The sequence below is a fragment of the Electrophorus electricus genome, chromosome 14 (genome assembly GCF_013358815.1).
Source record: "Electrophorus electricus isolate fEleEle1 chromosome 14, fEleEle1.pri, whole genome shotgun sequence".
In the NCBI taxonomy this organism is placed as follows: Eukaryota; Metazoa; Chordata; class Actinopteri; order Gymnotiformes; family Gymnotidae; genus Electrophorus; species Electrophorus electricus.
Window position 1 is genome coordinate 19,199,194 of NC_049548.1, and position 17,940 is coordinate 19,217,133.

The 17,940-nt window shown below is 44.3% G+C and overlaps 1 protein-coding gene across 3 annotated transcripts in view; it reads left to right on the forward strand.

The window, feature by feature from the left end:
• The first annotated feature begins 772 nt into the window (after nucleotides 1-772).
• Nucleotides 773-17,940, forward strand: part of adam11 (ADAM metallopeptidase domain 11) — a 37,113-nt gene continuing 19,945 nt past the window's right edge. For 2 of the 3 annotated variants that reach the window (XM_027029644.2, XM_027029643.2), the window contains exons 1-10: nucleotides 773-1,224; nucleotides 1,614-1,780; nucleotides 7,578-7,654; nucleotides 8,104-8,170; nucleotides 11,343-11,425; nucleotides 12,317-12,380; nucleotides 13,619-13,682; nucleotides 14,969-15,084; nucleotides 16,152-16,226; nucleotides 17,356-17,427. In XM_027029644.2, coding sequence (XP_026885445.2) covers nucleotides 1,167-1,224; nucleotides 1,614-1,780; nucleotides 7,578-7,654; nucleotides 8,104-8,170; nucleotides 11,343-11,425; nucleotides 12,317-12,380; nucleotides 13,619-13,682; nucleotides 14,969-15,084; nucleotides 16,152-16,226; nucleotides 17,356-17,427 — 843 coding nt within the window. In that variant the 5' untranslated portion in view covers nucleotides 773-1,166. Of the gene's footprint in view, nucleotides 1,225-1,613; nucleotides 1,781-7,577; nucleotides 7,655-8,103; nucleotides 8,171-10,063; nucleotides 10,376-11,342; nucleotides 11,426-12,316; nucleotides 12,381-13,618; nucleotides 13,683-14,968; nucleotides 15,085-16,151; nucleotides 16,227-17,355; nucleotides 17,428-17,940 lie in introns of those variants that run through there. The other variant, XM_027029645.2, reaches the window with a different exon arrangement.

The window sequence follows — 17,940 nt, forward strand, 5'->3', positions numbered from 1 at the left end:
GTTAAAAGCGAAGGCGAGCGCAATGGCCCAGCGCGCGTCTACTGCGGCGTGAACTGTAGCGGCCGCGTGACAGCTGCGTTCTCGCGCGCGCAGCGTTTATAGACAACTCGCACGAGAAGGTGAAGTGGAACACGCGTAGCGGCTGTTGACTAAGTGCGTTAACTTTCCGCGGCTGTAGGGCATTTGCAGAAATCGATGATCCTCCTCTGGGCTCGCCCGTAATGCAGATATCGCCGAGCAGCTGAATGTCTGATATCTGCGGCGTTTCTGTCCATTTGTTCATCGCTGCACCACGCTCGTACGCGAAGGACTTGACGGTTCGCGCGTGATGCAACTGCCCTGGCCGCTATTTGGAACAGAAAGTGTTATGTGGGCTTATGTAAGTTTGATTATGCAGCGTTAAAGCCGCACTTTGACTGACTCATTTAAATGAGTTTACCCCCCTCACCTCCCTCCCCAACGTGCTACGGTCTGTTTAAGAATGTTGCATATTACCCCACTTGCTCTTTTCAATATTTGCTTATAACCAAGGCGCACGGCAATACAATGCGAGGATCACGTCTTCAGAAAGGGGACATCTTATAAACGTTGTGATCGTTGTCGCATGTCAATGGCTATGCAGCCAGAGCGTGATGTATCATTAGAAACGTTATAAAAAGAAGTGTTGAGAAAACGTAGAATCCTTGTAGTTTTGAATGTCTGAAGCGCCGAGGAGGAGGTTGCGGGTGGGAGTCCCGTCGAAGCGTGTCGAATGGAGAGGGAGGGCGGGTTGGGCTACTCCGCGACGGTTTAACGCGCGACATCCTTTACTGTCCTCGCCGTGTTTGAGCGAAGCCGAGCTGCGAGCAGCACAGCTGTAAAACATGTCTTCGTTCGCTTCCCCAATCCTGCGGTGAACCGTGTCGTTTGTGTCCTGTTTTTTTTCCCTTTTTCTTTTTCAGATGCTACGCTGGTTTGGATCATTTTTTCCGGCGAACGTGATATCGACTCCCTGCATCAATCGCGATGCCCGTTTCGTGCTTTAAAAACGGCGCACCACAGAGATAAGAGTCGGTCTCCATGCTGCAGGGTTTTTTAGCGTCAAATCTGCCCCTGGTTCTGCGTGCCGGAGTGCGGTTCTCCTAACGCGGCAGCTTGGCGCCGATCTGCGGGACTATGTGAGCACCATGCTGCTGATGCAGTGCCTTCTGTGGGCTGCAGCTACGGCTCGGTTCGCCGTGACAGGTAAGCGCAAGCGTGGCGTGCGGTGCCTTAACCGGCACCTTCTTTAACCTCGTTTATTGCACCAACAGGGTACAGGGGTCCACAGTTAAGTTATTAAGCTCTACAGTTAGGCCGATGGTCCTTCCCTCATGCACCATCTTTAGGCGACAACACTCGGTCTAATTTAGGTGACGTCTGAGTTCTTTCCACTCTCTGGCCCCATTTTCTGTCCCCATCACCGAAGGCAAGCCCGCGGCGGCGCGTTTCCCCCACGCGCACATTTGAACGTCCAACGTCAGTCGCGGACCAACATCAAAGGCAACGTGCTTGTGCGCGCGCGAGTGGCCCTCGGTCCCCGTGACTAACTGTCGGCCCGTGTTGTCTTTGCACCTGTGTCCGGAACGGCAAAGGCTGGGACTTCGCGCCGCGGGACGGGACGGCACGGCGCGGGGACCGCGCGGGTTACGCGCAGGAGCTCACGGAACCCAAGCGGCTCCAGCAGCACGGCGACGCGGCGGACGAGCTCGCGCACCGTCGCCTGGATACCAGAGTAAAGGCCCACGCCGGTGACCCGCACGTGAGTGACTTCTCGTTTAAAGACGTGACCTGCATGCACACAACAGGCAACTTGATTAGGTGTGTTATTTACTGTTGCAAAGATAAAACGCTCTTTTCAAGGCACCGTGCACTAAAGTTATGGAGTTACTTGTGGAGCGTAACTGACAATAGTTTAGCTTCAGGTAGGCGGTTTTCTTACAGACTGAAAGATAAATCTTAGCTGCTCCATAACCTTTAGCCCAAATGCCAGACTTTCGCACCTGTTCTCAAATATGCCCATTTCACGGATTCCTTTAAATATCACTTATGCCATCGAAGGCCTGAAAGTGCAAGAGTGTTTCGCTTCGTCCGTATGTCCTCTGCGCCACGTCGGTGTTGGGTGGCGTGACCTTGCGTGTCTGGATCGAGCTGAAAATCTAAACGCCGCGGCGCATAAAATGGAAACTAATGTCATCCTATACTCGGAGAGTGCAGAGTCAGCATCTCTGAGATACCGTAATTGTATACTTTAAAGTAATATATGTAATAGGAGTGAACAGCTTCCTGTAAATGACCGGTAAAAATGGGTTTCACAATTTCAATATAGTCACGCAACGTGAAAATGACTCAAAACATAATGATTCAAAACGTTTATTCTATTTCTATTTAATTTTATTTTGCACTACTTCAGGGTTAGTTCAGTCATGGCCAAATCACTCGGAAAATAATCACTCGTGCAGTAATTTAAACCACGGTTCCAGTTTGATCCTATTGTGCCCTTATTAATTTAGGTTTTCATCGCATTATTTACACACAGTATAGAACAAAATGTATTTTGGACAGATACATTTTAGTTGTGTGTGTGTGTGTGTCCGCGCAGACACACACAGATACATTGGGGTTGTTTGCGTGCCTGTGTGCATGTGCAGATACAATGTGGGTGCATGTGCGCGTGTGTGTGCACAGACACATTGATGCTTGCGTGTGCATTTGTGCATGCAGATACATTGGGGTTGCTTGTGTGTGTGTGCATGCGTGTGCGTAAGGGAGGCAGAAAGAATAGACGTGGTCTGAGTCCGGAGCTGTAACATCAGAATGTTCCTTACTTGAAGTGCAGTGACAGATGAGCAAATCCAGGCCAATTATACCCACGGATCCGGGCATGGTTCCATCAGATACTGGCAGGCTGAGGAATTTCACCATTAATGTTTAAAGCAAAGGGAGATGAAGGAGAGAGAGAGAGAGAGAGAGAGAGAGAGAGAGAGAGAGAGAGAGAGAGAGAAATAGGGAAAGGGGGGGGGGGGGCTATCTCCTGAGTGTTGCTAAGAATGGCTTTGGGACATGTCTCTCACCAGGTTGCCATTCAACTGCTTTAAACATCATTTTGTAACAGAATAGTTTATCTTTTATTTCAAGTCATTTTCTTTACTTTAAAATCGACCTTAGCCATTAGTTTTTGAGCATAAAAGATGTATGGAATGAGAAGACAGCGATGGCTTTTTAATGACGGAAAGTGTGCAGTGAAATCTAAAGCTTTAAAATGCCTGGTTATCACAGAAGATGAATTATGAACGGACAAATACATCCTAGCTTTTAGTAAAGGTAGCTTTTAAAACATGTTCAATTTAATTTTTGTTTAAAAAATTAAATTAGTCGTGTTAATGAGATAGCTATGTATTTTTAGACATACGGATTCTTAATCTTACTTTTAGGTGTTTCTGGTAAATTGCGCAGGCCTAGAACTATGCATAATAGTATGCATTATTCAAGAAGTTGGATAGAAGATAAATTGCAGAGGTTAATCAGGGGTTATAGAGGAGGTTAGTTAAAGGTTAAAGAGAGTCAGGGGTTATAGAGGAAGTTAGGGGTTATAGAGGTGGTTAGTCAGGGGTTATAGAGGTTAGTTAGAGGTTAAAGGAACTTAGGGGTTATAGAGGAGGTTTGTTAGGGGTTTTAGAGGTTAGTTAGAGGTTAAAGGAACTTAGGGGTTATAGAGGAGGTTAGTTAGGGGTTATAGAGGTTAGGTTAGAGGTTAAAGGGACTTAGGGGTTATAGAGGAGGTTAGTTAGGGGTTATAGAGGTTAGGTTAGAGGTTAAAGGGACTTAGGGGTTATAGAGGAGGTTAGTTAGGGGTTATAGAGGTTAGGTTAGAGGTTAAAGGGACTTAGGGGTTATAGAGGAGGTTAGTTGGGGTTATAGAGGTTAGTTAGAGGTTAAAGGGACTTAGGGGTTATAGAGGAGATTAGTTGGGGTTATAGAGGTTAGTTAGAGGTTAAAGGGACTTAGGGGTTATACAGGAGGTTAGTTGTAGGTTATAGAGGTTAGTTAGAGGTTAAAGGGACTTAGGGGTTATAGAGGAGATTAGTTGGGGTTATAGAGGTTAGTTAGAGGTTAAAGGGACTTAGGGGTTATACAGGAGGTTAGTTGTAGGTTATAGAGGTGGTTAGTCAGGGGTTATAGAGGTTAGTTAGAGGTTAAAGGGACTTAGGTGTTATAGAGGAGGTTAGTTAGGGGTTATAGAGAGTTAATCAGACCTGTGTAGGGTGCGGAGGGGTTGGGGGTTAATAATCTCTGAATGTGTGTGTGTGTGTCTGTGTCAGTGTGAGAGAAAGAGAGCTATAAGGTCTTGCACAAGATATAAGAACAAGATATACTGTATCTAATAGGACCAATAGGACCCATGTCCTACTTTTTACACACACACACACACACACACACACGCACAGGAGTGTAAATGAACATGTACAGGAATGAGTAAATGAGGATGTACAGGAGTGTGTACAGTAGGGTGTTCAGGAGCAGTTACAGGAGTGTGTTCAAGAGGATGTACATTAGTGTGTCCAGGAAGATGTAAATGAGTGTGTTCAGGAGTGTGTCCAGGAGCATGTAAATGAGTGTGTTCAGGAGTGTGTCCAGGAGGATGTAAATGAGTGTGTTCAGGAGCATGTAAATGAGTGTGTTCAGGAGTGTGTCCAGGAGGATGTAAACGAGTGTGTTCAGGAGTGTGTCCAGGAGCATGTAAACGAGTGTGTTCAGGAGTGTGTCCAGGAGCATGTAAACGAGTGTGTTCAGGAGTGTGTCCAGGAGCATGTAAATGAGTGTGTTCAGGAGCATGTAAATGAGTGTGTTCAGGAGTGTGTCCAGGAGGATGTAAACGAGTGTGTTCAGGAGTGTGTCCAGGAGCATGTAAATGAGTGTGTTCAGGAGTGTGTCCAGGAGGATGTAAACGAGTGTGTTACTCCATCCAACTTCTGCAGCGTCCACCGCCACCCTGTAATGAGGGTTTCGTGGACTGTTTGTGAGCGAGAGGGGTGGGGATCAGGGGAAGAGCGATGGAAAGAGAGAGAGAGAGAGAACCAGAGGAGGAGGACTGGTAAAGATGGATGTGATTGAACAAGTGAAGAGAAAATGAGTATGTACATCCATCTCACTTTCTCCCTTTGTCTCTGTCATCCTCTGCTCTCTTTCTGACTCCCTTCACCATTCTCCATCTCCTGTCTCCTCTCACATATCTAACGCATATTCATAACAAATCAATAATAGGTTTGTTTTTTAATTATTCAACATGTGGGATGCATTTAATAGTGCTGCAGGCCTGTAGAGGTATACAGCTCCAGTTACAGATTGGTGGCTCTCTGAGACAAGCAGTCTCTGAGCCTCCAAACCTGGATCTCCTCACAAGCTCGGACCCGTCTGCACCAGTTCCGCGCACATTTTTGTCTGCACATACACCCCAGGCAGGGCCTGGTTTACAATTACATTCATGGCATTTTAGCTTTTATACAAAAAAACATACAATTATGACTGAATACAAATTGAGGGTTAAGGACCTTGCTCAGGTGCCCAACAGTGGTATGGCTTAAACTGGCAACCTTCAAATTTCAAGTCAAATACCTTAACCACTGGAGCTACCACTGCCTCTTCTATGATTCTACCTCTATGACACCTTGTGCTTTCAGCACGTGGTGAAGAATGCTTTTGAGAAAAATGGTGTGAACAGAGCTATTGACATGTTCTTGTTGCCAGTTATTATAAGATACATTATAAGACTTTGTTTTTAAAACAGAACTACAGTGGTGCTAGTGCTAGAACTGCAGGTATTTTGAGCAGTTTAAATGAAGGTCTTTCCCCTTCTGTGTCACATCACAAAAGGCACCAACAAGCAAATGATCCAACAAATCTTATCAGTTCCACTGTGTGTAGAGGGATAACACAAGCCAATCGCTAATGAATTTCCCGCTGAATGCTGTGTGACTGGCCACTTTCATCGGGTCTAAGACACATGCTTCAGCATGCATACCTAACCTGGATGTATGTCTCGCTTTATCTGTTACTTACACATCATCTGATGATCATCAGACAGTGTTCTACCCAGAAATCATCTGATGATCATCAGACAGTGTTCTACCCAGAAATCATCTGATGCTCATCAGACAGTGTTCTACCCAGAAATCATCGGATGATCATCAGACTATGTTCTACCCAGAAATTATCTGATGATCATCAGACTATGTTCTACCCAGAAATCATCTGATGATCATCAGTGTTCTACCCAGAAATCATTTGATGACCATCGATGTTCTACCCAGAAATCATCTGCTGATCATCAGACAGTGTTTTACCCAGAATCACCTGATGATCATCAGACAATGTTCTACTCATAAATCACCTGATAATCATCAGACAGTGTTCTACCCAGAAATCATCTGCTGATCATCAGACAGTGTTCTACCCAGAAATCATCTGCTGATCATCAGACAGTGTTCTACCCAGAAATCATCTGCTGATCATCAGACAGTGTTCTACCCAGAAATCATCTGCTGATCATCAGACAGTGTTCTACCCAGAAATCATCTGCTGATCATCAGACAGTGTTCTACCCAGAAATCATCTGCTGATCATCAGTGTTCTACCCAGAAATCATCTGCTGATCATCAGACAGTGTTTTACCCAGAATCACCTGATGATCATCAGACAATGTTCTACTCATAAATCACCTGATAATCATCAGACAGTGTTCTACCCAGAAATCATCTGCTGATCATCAGACAGTGTTCTACCCAGAATCATCTGCTGATCATCAGACAGTGTTCTACCCAGAAATCATCTGATGATCATCAGTGTTCTACCCAGAAATCATCTGATGATCATCAGTGTTCTACCCAGAAATCATCGGATGATCATCAGACAATGTTCTACTCATAAATCACCTGATAATCATCAGACAGTGTTCTACCCAGAATCATCTGCTGATCATCAGACAGTGTTCTACCCAGAAATCCTTTGATGACTGTTAGATCATTCTGCCCATGGGAAGAATCTGAATGAGACTGATTTCTACCCTTTCTATAATAATGCTGCATGTTAGGTTTCTTTAAATGATTATATGATAATTTCTTTAGGGGTGCTTTAATTAGAAGACTAACTCTGGTCATGAAAAATACATCCTCTCATTCACGTCTTGCACAGTGACATTGTTCATTAATCAGGATTAAGGTTTTGATTATAAAGTATAATGAATAGTCTCATTTTAGTAAAGGCAACATGAATGGATAAGGTTATTTTTCCAGAGCGAACCTTTAATGTCAGAAGTGGCTCATTTGCTTATTTCAGACCCTAGTTGACAAGTAACATGTAGAAATAAAAGTTTAAGACCAGTAATTTTGCTCTGTCATTCTCTTATTTGTTCTTGCTCTCTTTTTCTTCCCCCCAATTCTTGTCTCTCTCTCTCTCTCTCTCTCTCTCTCTCTCTCTCTCTCTCTCTCTCTCTCTCTCTCTCTATTTGTCCCGTTTCTCCCCATCTTCTGTCTGTGTCTCACTCACTCACTCACACTTAGCCAGTCCATTTGGCTCAGATATCTTTCCTGGTGGAGGCCTTTGGGACGCCTTTTATTCTGGACTTGGAACTAAACCAGTAAGTACACTGACACACACACACCCACACACACACACACACACACATTGCTTCTTTAAATCAAATATTCTTTACTTGTGCCATTCCCTCATGAATGCCTGTTAAGTGGTCAAGTAGGAAGTATTATCATGTGTTGTTAAAACATAATGTTACCAGACATCAACAGTGTACAGTCTATGAATGTCTTTGACTTTTCATTAGGAAATGTTTCTGTATGTAATGCTCAGCTGTGATTGGCTATTGAAATAGCTGTACATGATCTGGAGATAAAGTTAAATTCTATATTTTGAGTTTTAGAGTAAGAAACTATCAGAAACCACAGTTGCTTTTACGCAGATAATCATGCAATTACTGAGTTGCATTCTGTGTGTGCGTGTGCGTGCGTGTGTGTGTGTGTGTGTGTGTGTGTGTGTGTGCGCGTGCGCATGTATGTGTTTACCTGTTTGCAGTAATCTCTTGTCATCAGATTATGTGGAGCGACATTTTGATGAATATGGAGCACCATCTCAGAACCAGGTAGGAATGTATGTGAGTGCACATGTGCATATTTGTAAGTGCGTGAGTGCGTTTTTATGTGTGTGTCAGTGTGTGTGTGTGTCTATAACCAGAACCATTCAGCATGGGTTTAGTTAACAACAAAATATGATTTAAAATTTAATTTCAGGAACAAATATACTAGTTAATGGTGGGTGATGGTGAGCATAGGAGACAAACTTTGATTCTTTACGTCCCCAAAATACAGTATGAAGTATTAAAAGTATAGGTGACCAGAAATTCAATAGTAAATGACAATAAGAATAATTTATTCTCAAATGAGTTATGTACTGCAATTTTATTTAATGTGAAATTAATTGCAAGTCAAAGCCTTTCATTTATGTTTTCTGTTACGCTAGAAGTACACTGAATGTTTGCTCCATTGTGATCCATTGTGCTGATCTACTGTTTCTGAAGTGATGTCACAGATCCATTCCAATCCATTGTGCTAATGTGACATCAACTCAGTCTGTAACATCAGCTCAGGCTAAAACGTTGTTCCCAATCTGATGTCACAGGCATCGCAAATTAGCGCAGTGCATCGGCACAGTGGATTAGCACAATAGCCTTACGTTCTGACGGGTTAAATTGCAAAGGATGACTTCTGGATGACACATGCTCACATCAGTATTCTTTTTACCATTATCAGCCATTTTTCCCCAGTGACAGTGGAATGTGATTGTCAGAGAAAGACGTGTTTGTCACACGTCTTTCTCCATTGTTTCTCTATTGTTTCTGCTGTTGTTTCTGTTGTTTGTCTTTTATTGTTACAACTTGTGTTCTGAGTGACTAAGCGCGTAGGATGAACAGGGTGTTATGGCTTGTGTTTTGGATGTTACGTGGAGCAGTGAGCTACTGAGCTGGCCTGACACTTGAAAAATCATAAATAAATGACGTCTTACTGTCAAACTGTAGTAACCAAGGCAACCTTCTTGCCATCATTAAAAATTCATCAAATCACTTTGTTAACCTTCATAACACACCACTACAGTTAAATGATTTGGTCAAATGAACACACACACACATATACACCTACATACACACCAAACTCAAGAGCAAAGTGGCTTCTTGAACAGTGTAGAGTATATAGCCCAATGTGTACTGTAAATATATGTATACTGTAAATATATTTATATTGTAAATATATATATATATATATATATATGCCCAAATCCATAAGGAAAGGTTAATTTTGCTGGTTAGTTGAGTCATTATAAATCTGAGGAAAAGTTACCGGGTCTGCAGTGGGAAGGAAAGGGATAAAAATGTAGTAGTTGTGAGTGTAGACCACTGACAGAAACCGTCAGTGGTCAGGGGAGAGACGGATAGGGTCAGGGGAGAGACGGATGGGGTTGGGGAGAGATGGATGGGGTTGGGGAAGAGGATGCAGGTCTAGTCGAGGGATCTCCCATACTGTACCAAGTCATTGTATGTTAACTTGCCTTGATGTGCAACCTTTTGGATGTATACATGGCGTGCATTTAGTTGTGTGTGATTACATCCCACCACAAGCTCATTAAGAGACACCAAACATACACTTATACACACAAACATACGCACATGCACACATACATGCATACACACACACACACACACACACACACACACAAGAGTCTGCACTTGTGAATCCCTCACACTGGTGTAGCAAAGGACTCTGGGAAAATGTCTGCTCCTCCTACCATAGGCTGTCAGCCCTGCACACCCACACAGCCAATCAGAGCACTGTTGCCATGACAACTGCCAACAGGCAGTTCCAATCCACTTTTACCACCCAAGTCATAGACACACACAGATAAATGTGTGTGTGTGTGTGTGTGTGTGTGTGTGTGAGAGAGAGAGAGAGAGAGAGAGAGAGAGAGATTTTGTTTTAATAGTGCAGTAATAGTGTGGTAATAGTGCAGTAATAGTGTGGTAATAGCAAGACTCTATATATTGTGAGAAATTAGAATCACTTTTATTCAGTATTTGCTTTGATGATGGACACCCTTTCAGTGCTGACAGCTGTGGAAGTACAGTCACGGGGCAAAAACCGAACAACACAACACTCTTGAAGAGAGTAGCTGCTTTTGAGGGATGAGCTGTCACACTCTCTCTCTCTAGTAGAGAGTAGCTGTAGTCAGTAGCACCACTAAGTTGGCAACTGTGCATCAAATGAAGTGACGGACTCAAGAAGCAGATATCTGTGAGGTGTAGTATGAGAGTGTATGGGTGTGTGTGTGAGACGTGCGTGTATGTGCTTCTGTGTCCTTCTGGTGTTTGACCGAAGTGTTTTACTGCAGTGGTGTGTTATGGTGTCTGGCAAAATGATTTGATGAATTTTAATGAGGGAAAGGTTTCCTTGGTTACGTCTGACACTAGGAGGGTGTCTGACACTAGGATACTGTGTTTTATTTTTTACAGTTGGTGGGTTTGTGCAAGTATATACAACCTTTAGTATAACACACACATGTATGTGCATGCACACAAGCAAACACACACGCAAACACACATGCATACACAGATGCACGTGTGCAGCCCCCCCCCCACACACACACACACACGCGCGCACACACACACACGCACAGATGATAGTTGAGAGTTCTGTAGTGAGAACTTGTAATGGTTCAGTGGTTTGAATGACTCTACATGTTACCAAAGACAGTATCAGTACTACTCTGGTTTAACTGTCCTCCGAACATGACCCACTTGCACTGTTTGTGTGTGCGTGCGCCTGCGCGTGTGTGTGTGTCTGATAGTATTCATGTATTAATAGCAGTGTTTTGTGGGAGTTGTGAGTGTATTAATATGACTATTATCAGAAATGTCTGTGTGAATTAATAAAAGATTTTCTTTGAATTTTGAATATATATAGTGGGAATATTAATGAAAGTATATTTGTGTAGGTTCTAAGTGTATAAATGTATTACCAGGAGCGTTTGTGTGGGTTCTACTTGTATAAATGTATTACCAGGAGTGTTTGTGTGGGTTCTACTTGTATAAATGTATTACCAGGAGTGTTTGTGTGGGTTCTACTTGTATAAATGTATTACCAGGAGTGTTTGTGTGGGTTCTAAGTGTATGAATGTATTACCAGGAGCGTTTGTGTGGGTTCTACTTGTATAAATGTATTACCAGGAGCGTTTGTGTGGGTTCTGACTGTGAGGCGGTATTTTAGGGTGGAGAGCTGTGCTATTATCATGGTGTAGTGCGAGGGCTAAAGGACTCCTGGGCTGCTGTCTCCACCTGCCACGGCCTCCGGTGAGCTCCAACTACACCTCCACCTACACTCTAGCTCCAACTACACCTCCACCTACACTCTAGCTCCAACTACACCTCCACCTACACTCTAGCTCCAACTACACCTCCACCTACACTCTAGCTCCAACTACACCCTCACTTACACTCTAACTCCAACTACACCCTCACTTACACTCTAACTCCAACTACACCCTCACTTACACTCTAGCTCCAACTACATCTCCACTTACACTCAAGCACAACTACCCCTATACCTACACTCTAGCACTACACCTACACTCTAGCTCCAACTACACCCCCACCTTTATACACATTATACATATCTGTTCATATAAACTAACAATATATGACAATATCTTTACAAAATCACACCTAACATTTATATAAATATTCAAGAGACTATGAACAAAGATATGTTTTAGACACAGATTGTTGAACGTGATTTTTAACTCAAAACAACAATGTGTGAATTACACAGAGACTAAGGCAATATTGTACAAGTGGGTCCAGAAATACCTTGGTGACAGTAAACGTTTAATTTCTGATCATACTGATCACCATGTCCTGTCATTACACTCGTGATCTCTCCTGAACTGTAAATGTTACTACATACGCAAATCTACACATACGCAGTAGGATGATCAGGGATAACCCACGTATGTAGAGAGCTGATCTGGGATCAGGGATAAATGTGGAACTGTGTGAGGGAACTAGAAGCTAAGATCAGACACATTTGCATCCTGTCAACCACTCACAGAGGAGTTTATAGAGACTCCCTGGGGCCCAAACCATAGATTAAAAAGAACATTTCTGAAGGTCATATGAGTGACTCCTCTGCTTGCTCTGTGTGTGTGTGTGTGTGTGTGTGTGTGTGTGTGTGTGTGTGTGCAGGGGTATGTTCTTCGATGGCAACTTTTCTTATGGAATTGAACCCATGCAGCGCTCCAACAAACAGGTCAGTCCCCATCTCTTTCTCTTTCTCTCTGCCTTTCACACTCTCTCTCTCCCCCTCATCTTTCTGTCTCTTCTGTCCAGAGTAAAGTTCAGTGTTATTTTATCTGTCTGTTGCGGTAAGGAAAAAACAGGTTTGACACCCAATCCCAAGCTCACATCCTACAGCCTGCTCACCGCTCCTCCGCTGAACGTGCTCGAGGGCGCAGAGATGAAAGAGCAGGGGAGGAGATCAGATTCTCCGCAGTGACTGTCCAGGGGCACAGTGGCAGCAGGAACGTCTGCTACCTGTTAGAAGCCCTGCCCAGTCCCCGTATGACTTCCCCCGAGAAGAGAGGGCGAGAGAGACAGAGAGGGTGGGAGGAGAGAGGGAGAACGAGAGAGAGAGAGAGAGAGAGAGAGAGAGAGAGAGAGAGAGAGAATTATTCCCATTAGAGCACAGTGTAATGTAAGCACAGTACCGTGGAACTGCAATGATGGGTTGATCGATATTGCTTCCTTTCTCTCTCTCTGTCTCATTTTGTGTGTGTGTGTGTGTGTGTGTGTCTCTCTCTCACCCTCCCGCTGTCTCTTTCTGCCTCTGTCTTTGTTGGTCTCTCTGTCTCTCTCTCCCACTCTACTGACTCCTTCTGCCCTTGTGTGCATGACTTAATGTTTTTTTCCATAAAGTATTTAACATTGTTGTCATGCTGTTATGCACTTATTATCTATCTCTGTCTGGTGGAGTAGATGAATAATATATGGTGCTGTTGTGACTTGGCTCTAATGGCCCTGTGAGTAGCACTCAGACGAGCTGGACGCTCAGATGAGCCGTGTGCTTCACGCCAGACCGCAAACATTTTGGGAGGAATGGATTTGCATTTTGCTGGCATGTAGTTTATGGCAGTTTACACGTGTACATTTTTATAGGAGGGGAGTGACTTTTCAAACTGATTTGTGTCACATCACTAAAAGCACAGTCAAGGTGAAGGGTCTTCAGATTTCTTACGTACACCTGTATTAACAGGTGTAAGTAAGGTCCTGTATGCAACACAGCATGTCTTGCAGAACCGATGAAGCCATCACAGATTGCTGCTCATAACTAGCTCAGAATGCAGTGTGTACTGTGCGGTGTGCAGTGTGTACTGTGTAGTGTATAGTGACTAGTGTGTAGTGTGTAATGTGCAGTGTATAGTGACTAGTGTGCAGTGTGCTTGCTGGAGTGGCTGTCCAAAAGGCCTTTCATCCTTCTCTTGTGTGCAGGAACGGAACGTTCATGTTGTGTACAGAATGCCAGACGTGCAACTTACGAAGCCGTTCTGCTCAGGTAAAATGTACAAACACACTAAGTTTAATTACAGCCTTGATCTAGTTCACCTGATCTCCTTATCTAGTAGCTCACCTGAATATTAGAGGCAGGTTTGTTAGAGTAGAAGCAGGTGTGTTGGAGGCAGGCATGTCTGTTAAAACCAGTTGATAGATTGTACCCCCTTAGACCAGGAACACACTCCCCTCACACAATTATAAATATATGTTTCTCCATCAGGACTGAATTTGTATTTTCTTCAAATCATAATCATTGTACATCCTCTCTGTATTTACAGCATTTGGCTGACAATTTTATCCAAAGCAACTTACAATTATGACTGAGTGCAACTTGAGCACTTGAGGGTTAAGGGCCTTGTTCAGGGGCTCAACAGCAGCAACTTGGCAGTGGTGGAACTTGAACTGGCAACCTTCTGATTACAAGTCAAGTACCTTAATCACTGAGCTACCACTGTCCATACAGCCCCTCTGTACACGCTCTATGTACAGCCCTTCTGTACACGCTCTATGTACAGCCCCTCTGTACACGCTCTATGTACACCCTGTACCAGCTCTATGTACAGCCCCTCTGTACGTGCTCTATGTACAGCCCCTCTGTACGCGCTCTATGTACAGCCCCTCTGTACACGCTCTATGTACAGCCCTTCTGTACATGCTCTATGTACAGCCCCTCTGTACATCCCCTCTGTACGTGCTCTATGTACGACCCCTCTGTACACGCTCTATGTACAGCCCTTCTGTACACGCTCTATGTACAGCCCTTCTGTACACGCTCTATGTACATCCCCACTGTACATCCCCTCTGTACGTGCTCTATGTACAGCCCCTCTGTACACGCTCTATGTACAGCCCCTCTGTACACGCTCTATGTACAGCCCTTCTGTACACGCTCTATGTACAGCCCCTCTGTACATCCCCTCTGTACGTGCTCTATGTACAGCCCTTCTGTACACGCTCTATGTACATCCCCTCTGTACACGCTCTATGTACATCCCCTCTGTACACGCTCTATGTACAGCCCTTCTGTACACGCTCTATGTACATCCCCTCTGTACACGCTCTATGTACACGCCTGATTATCCTCTTCCTCTCTTTTTTCTCTTGGTCTGTGGATTATTGATTTAGTGCACGGGTCTCTGGGCACTCATAGATTTCTCAACTGAGTGGCTGAAAACTAATGACAGGATACTTTGGTTTGGGATGGTTTACATCTTGCCCCTGCCCCAGCTTCCTCACTCTCTCTCTCTCTCTCTCTCTCTCTCTTTCTCTGTATGTCGTCACTGTCAGAATGCACAGGGAGCAGTAACTCGGAGGGTGGTTCTGCCAGTGACGATGATGCCCCCGGGTCTACAGAGACAGACTGGCCCGTCTTCACAGATGGGTTGAGGAGGACAAAAAGACAGGTGGACTTTGACTTTGGGGTCATGGGCTTGCACATAAAATATTTATTCACCAGAAAATGAACTGAATTACAAGCTAAAGAACAGTTTAGGACAGCTGAGGCCGGGCCAAAACAATACACAATATGTGTGTATCAGTGAGTGTTTAACAGTGAGGGCTCTATATCTGTGGGCTCAGCATAAGTGCAGAAAAAAAGGCCATCACACAGGTACATGTGAACGTGGCAGAAATGTTTGATAGTTTCATGACAAGTGTAGACGCAATAATCTGGTGAAGAGTGACGCAGTTACAAAAAGATGTCGGATCACACGATCAGAGGGTGTGGTTAGACTCATCACATGACCAGCAGGTGTGGTAAGGTGTGCCGCCACAATATCCAATCAGATTAACTCCTTTCGTTCCCTTTAAAAGCCAAGATTGTGCCGGTGACACTACGCACTGTGAATTTGTCACTTGATAATATATGGCACTTGATGATAATACATATTATTATTGTCATTATTATTTTTGCTGTTCACTGTGATGAGAATAAAATTAATATTTACATTGTGATGACAAATTATTTAAATTATGTAATTATAATATATAATGTGTAATGATACAACTGCTTCAAAATGAATTAGAATTGTTTTTTCTTACAAAAAATGTTTTTTAGGTCATAATTGGGAGATATTTTTAGTGGGGTACTTTTTTTAGCATGGTCAGAGTCCTGTAATGAGAAATTGAAATCTTTCTGTGCCTGTTTAAAGTGAGGAGAACACCGTGCTGCACTTGTATCTGAGGAGGCGGTAGTGCAAGCGCTGTTTTACGCCAAAACGAGCTCCAAACTAACGCTGCATGCATCTGAAATGTCACACCCCTGTAGTGCTGCTCCTCTAGCGTGTCACAGGGACGTTTATTTCTGTCCACCAAATTAACAAACGCCCATAAATGTGCACAAACCCCACGAAATGAGTAAAATGCAGTGTTAGATAGCTTTGACACCCCAGCACAGCCACAAAATTGGAGCCCTGAATGTGTAACACTGAGTGTGTAATACTGAATGTGTGTAGTCTGTGTAACCCTGCAGATCCGTAGGGCACCGCGGACTGTCCAAACCGAGACCAAATATGTTGAACTGCTGGTGGTGAATGACTATGACCTGGTAAGATGAGTTAGCTGTGTGTGTGTGTGTGTGTGTGTGTGTGTGTGTGCACATGTGAGCGTGAGTGTGTCTGTGTGTGTGTGTGTGTGTGTGTGTGTGTGTGTGTGTGTGCACATGTGAGTGTGTGTGTGTGTGTGTGTGTGTGTCAGCGCGCGTGTGTGTGTGTGTGTGTGTCAGCGCGCGCGCGCGTGTGTGTGTGTGTGTGTGTCAGCGCGCGCGCGTGTGTGTGTGTGTGTGTGTGTGTGTGTGCGCGCACATGTGAGTGAGTGTGTCAGTGTGTGTCAGCGTGTGTGTGTGTGTGTGTGCACGAGAGTGTGTGTGTGCGCGTGAGTAAGTGTGTGTGTGTGTCAGCGCGCGTGTGTGTGCATGTGTGTGTGTGTGTGTGTGTGTGTGTGTGTGTGTGTGCACATGAGTGAGTGTGTGTGTGTGCGTGAGTAAGTGTGTGTGTGTGTGTGTGTGTGTGCACATGAGTGAGTGTGTGTGTGCGCGTGAGTAAGTGTGTGTGTGTGTGTGTGTGTGTGCACATGAGTGAGTGTGTGTGTGTGTGTGTGTGTGCACATGAGTGAGTGTGTGTGTGTGTGCGTGAGTAAGTGTGTGTGTGTGTGTGTGTGTGCATATGAGTGAGTGTGTGTGTGTGTGCATGAGTAAGTGTGTGTGTGTGTGTGTGTGTGTGTGCACATGAGTGAGTGTGTGTGTGTGCGTGAGTAAGTGTGTGTGTGTGTGTGTGTGTGTGTGTGTGTGTGTGCACATGAGTGAGTGTGTGTTTGCGCGTGAGTAAGTGTGTGTGTGTGTGTGTGTGTGTGTGTGTGTGTGTGTGCACATGAGTGAGTGTGTGTGTGTGTGTGAGTAAGTGTGTGTGTGTGTGCACATGAGTGAGTGTGTGTGTGTGCGTGAGTAAGTGTGTGTGTGTGCACATGAGTGAGTGTGTGTGTGTGCGTAAGTGTGTGTGTGTGTGTGTGTGTGTGTGTGTGTGTGCACATGAGTGAGTGTGTGTGTGTGTGTGTGTGTGTGTGTGTGTGTGTGTGTGTGTGTGTGTGTGCACATGAGTGAGTGTGTGTGTGTGCGTGAGTAAGTGTGTGTGTGTGTGTGTGTCTCAGTAACTAAGCCACCCCTCTCCTGTATTTCTCAGTTTGTTCAGATGCGCAGGTCTACTGCTCAGACACGGAACTTTGCGAAAGCCGTAGTGAACATGGCTGACGCAGTAAGTATGAGCTCAGTGTAATCTTCTAGTGTAGAATAATCTGGACTGAGCTCAGTGTAAACTCCCAGTGTAGAGTTGTCTGGACTGAGCTCATTTCAGTGTAAACTACCAACAATGTTATAGTGTGAATTGAGTTCAGTGTAAACTACCAATGAATACTACAATGGGACTACTACAATGGGAATTTACACTGTGCTCAGTCCAAATTATTCCGAGCACAGTATAAACTCCCAGTGTAGAATAATATGCATTGATTTTAGTGTAAACTCCCAGTGTAGAATAATCTGCACTGAGCTCAGTGTAAACTCCCAGTGTAGCATGGTCTGGACTGAGCACAGTGTAAACTCCCAGTGTAGAATAATCTGGAGTGAGCACAGTGTAAACTCCCAGTGTAGAACAATCTGGATTGAGCACAGTGTAAACTCCCAGTGTAGAATAATCTGGACTGAGCTCAGTGTAAACTCCCAGTGCAGAGTTGTCTGGACTGAGCTCATTGCAGTGTAAACTACCAAC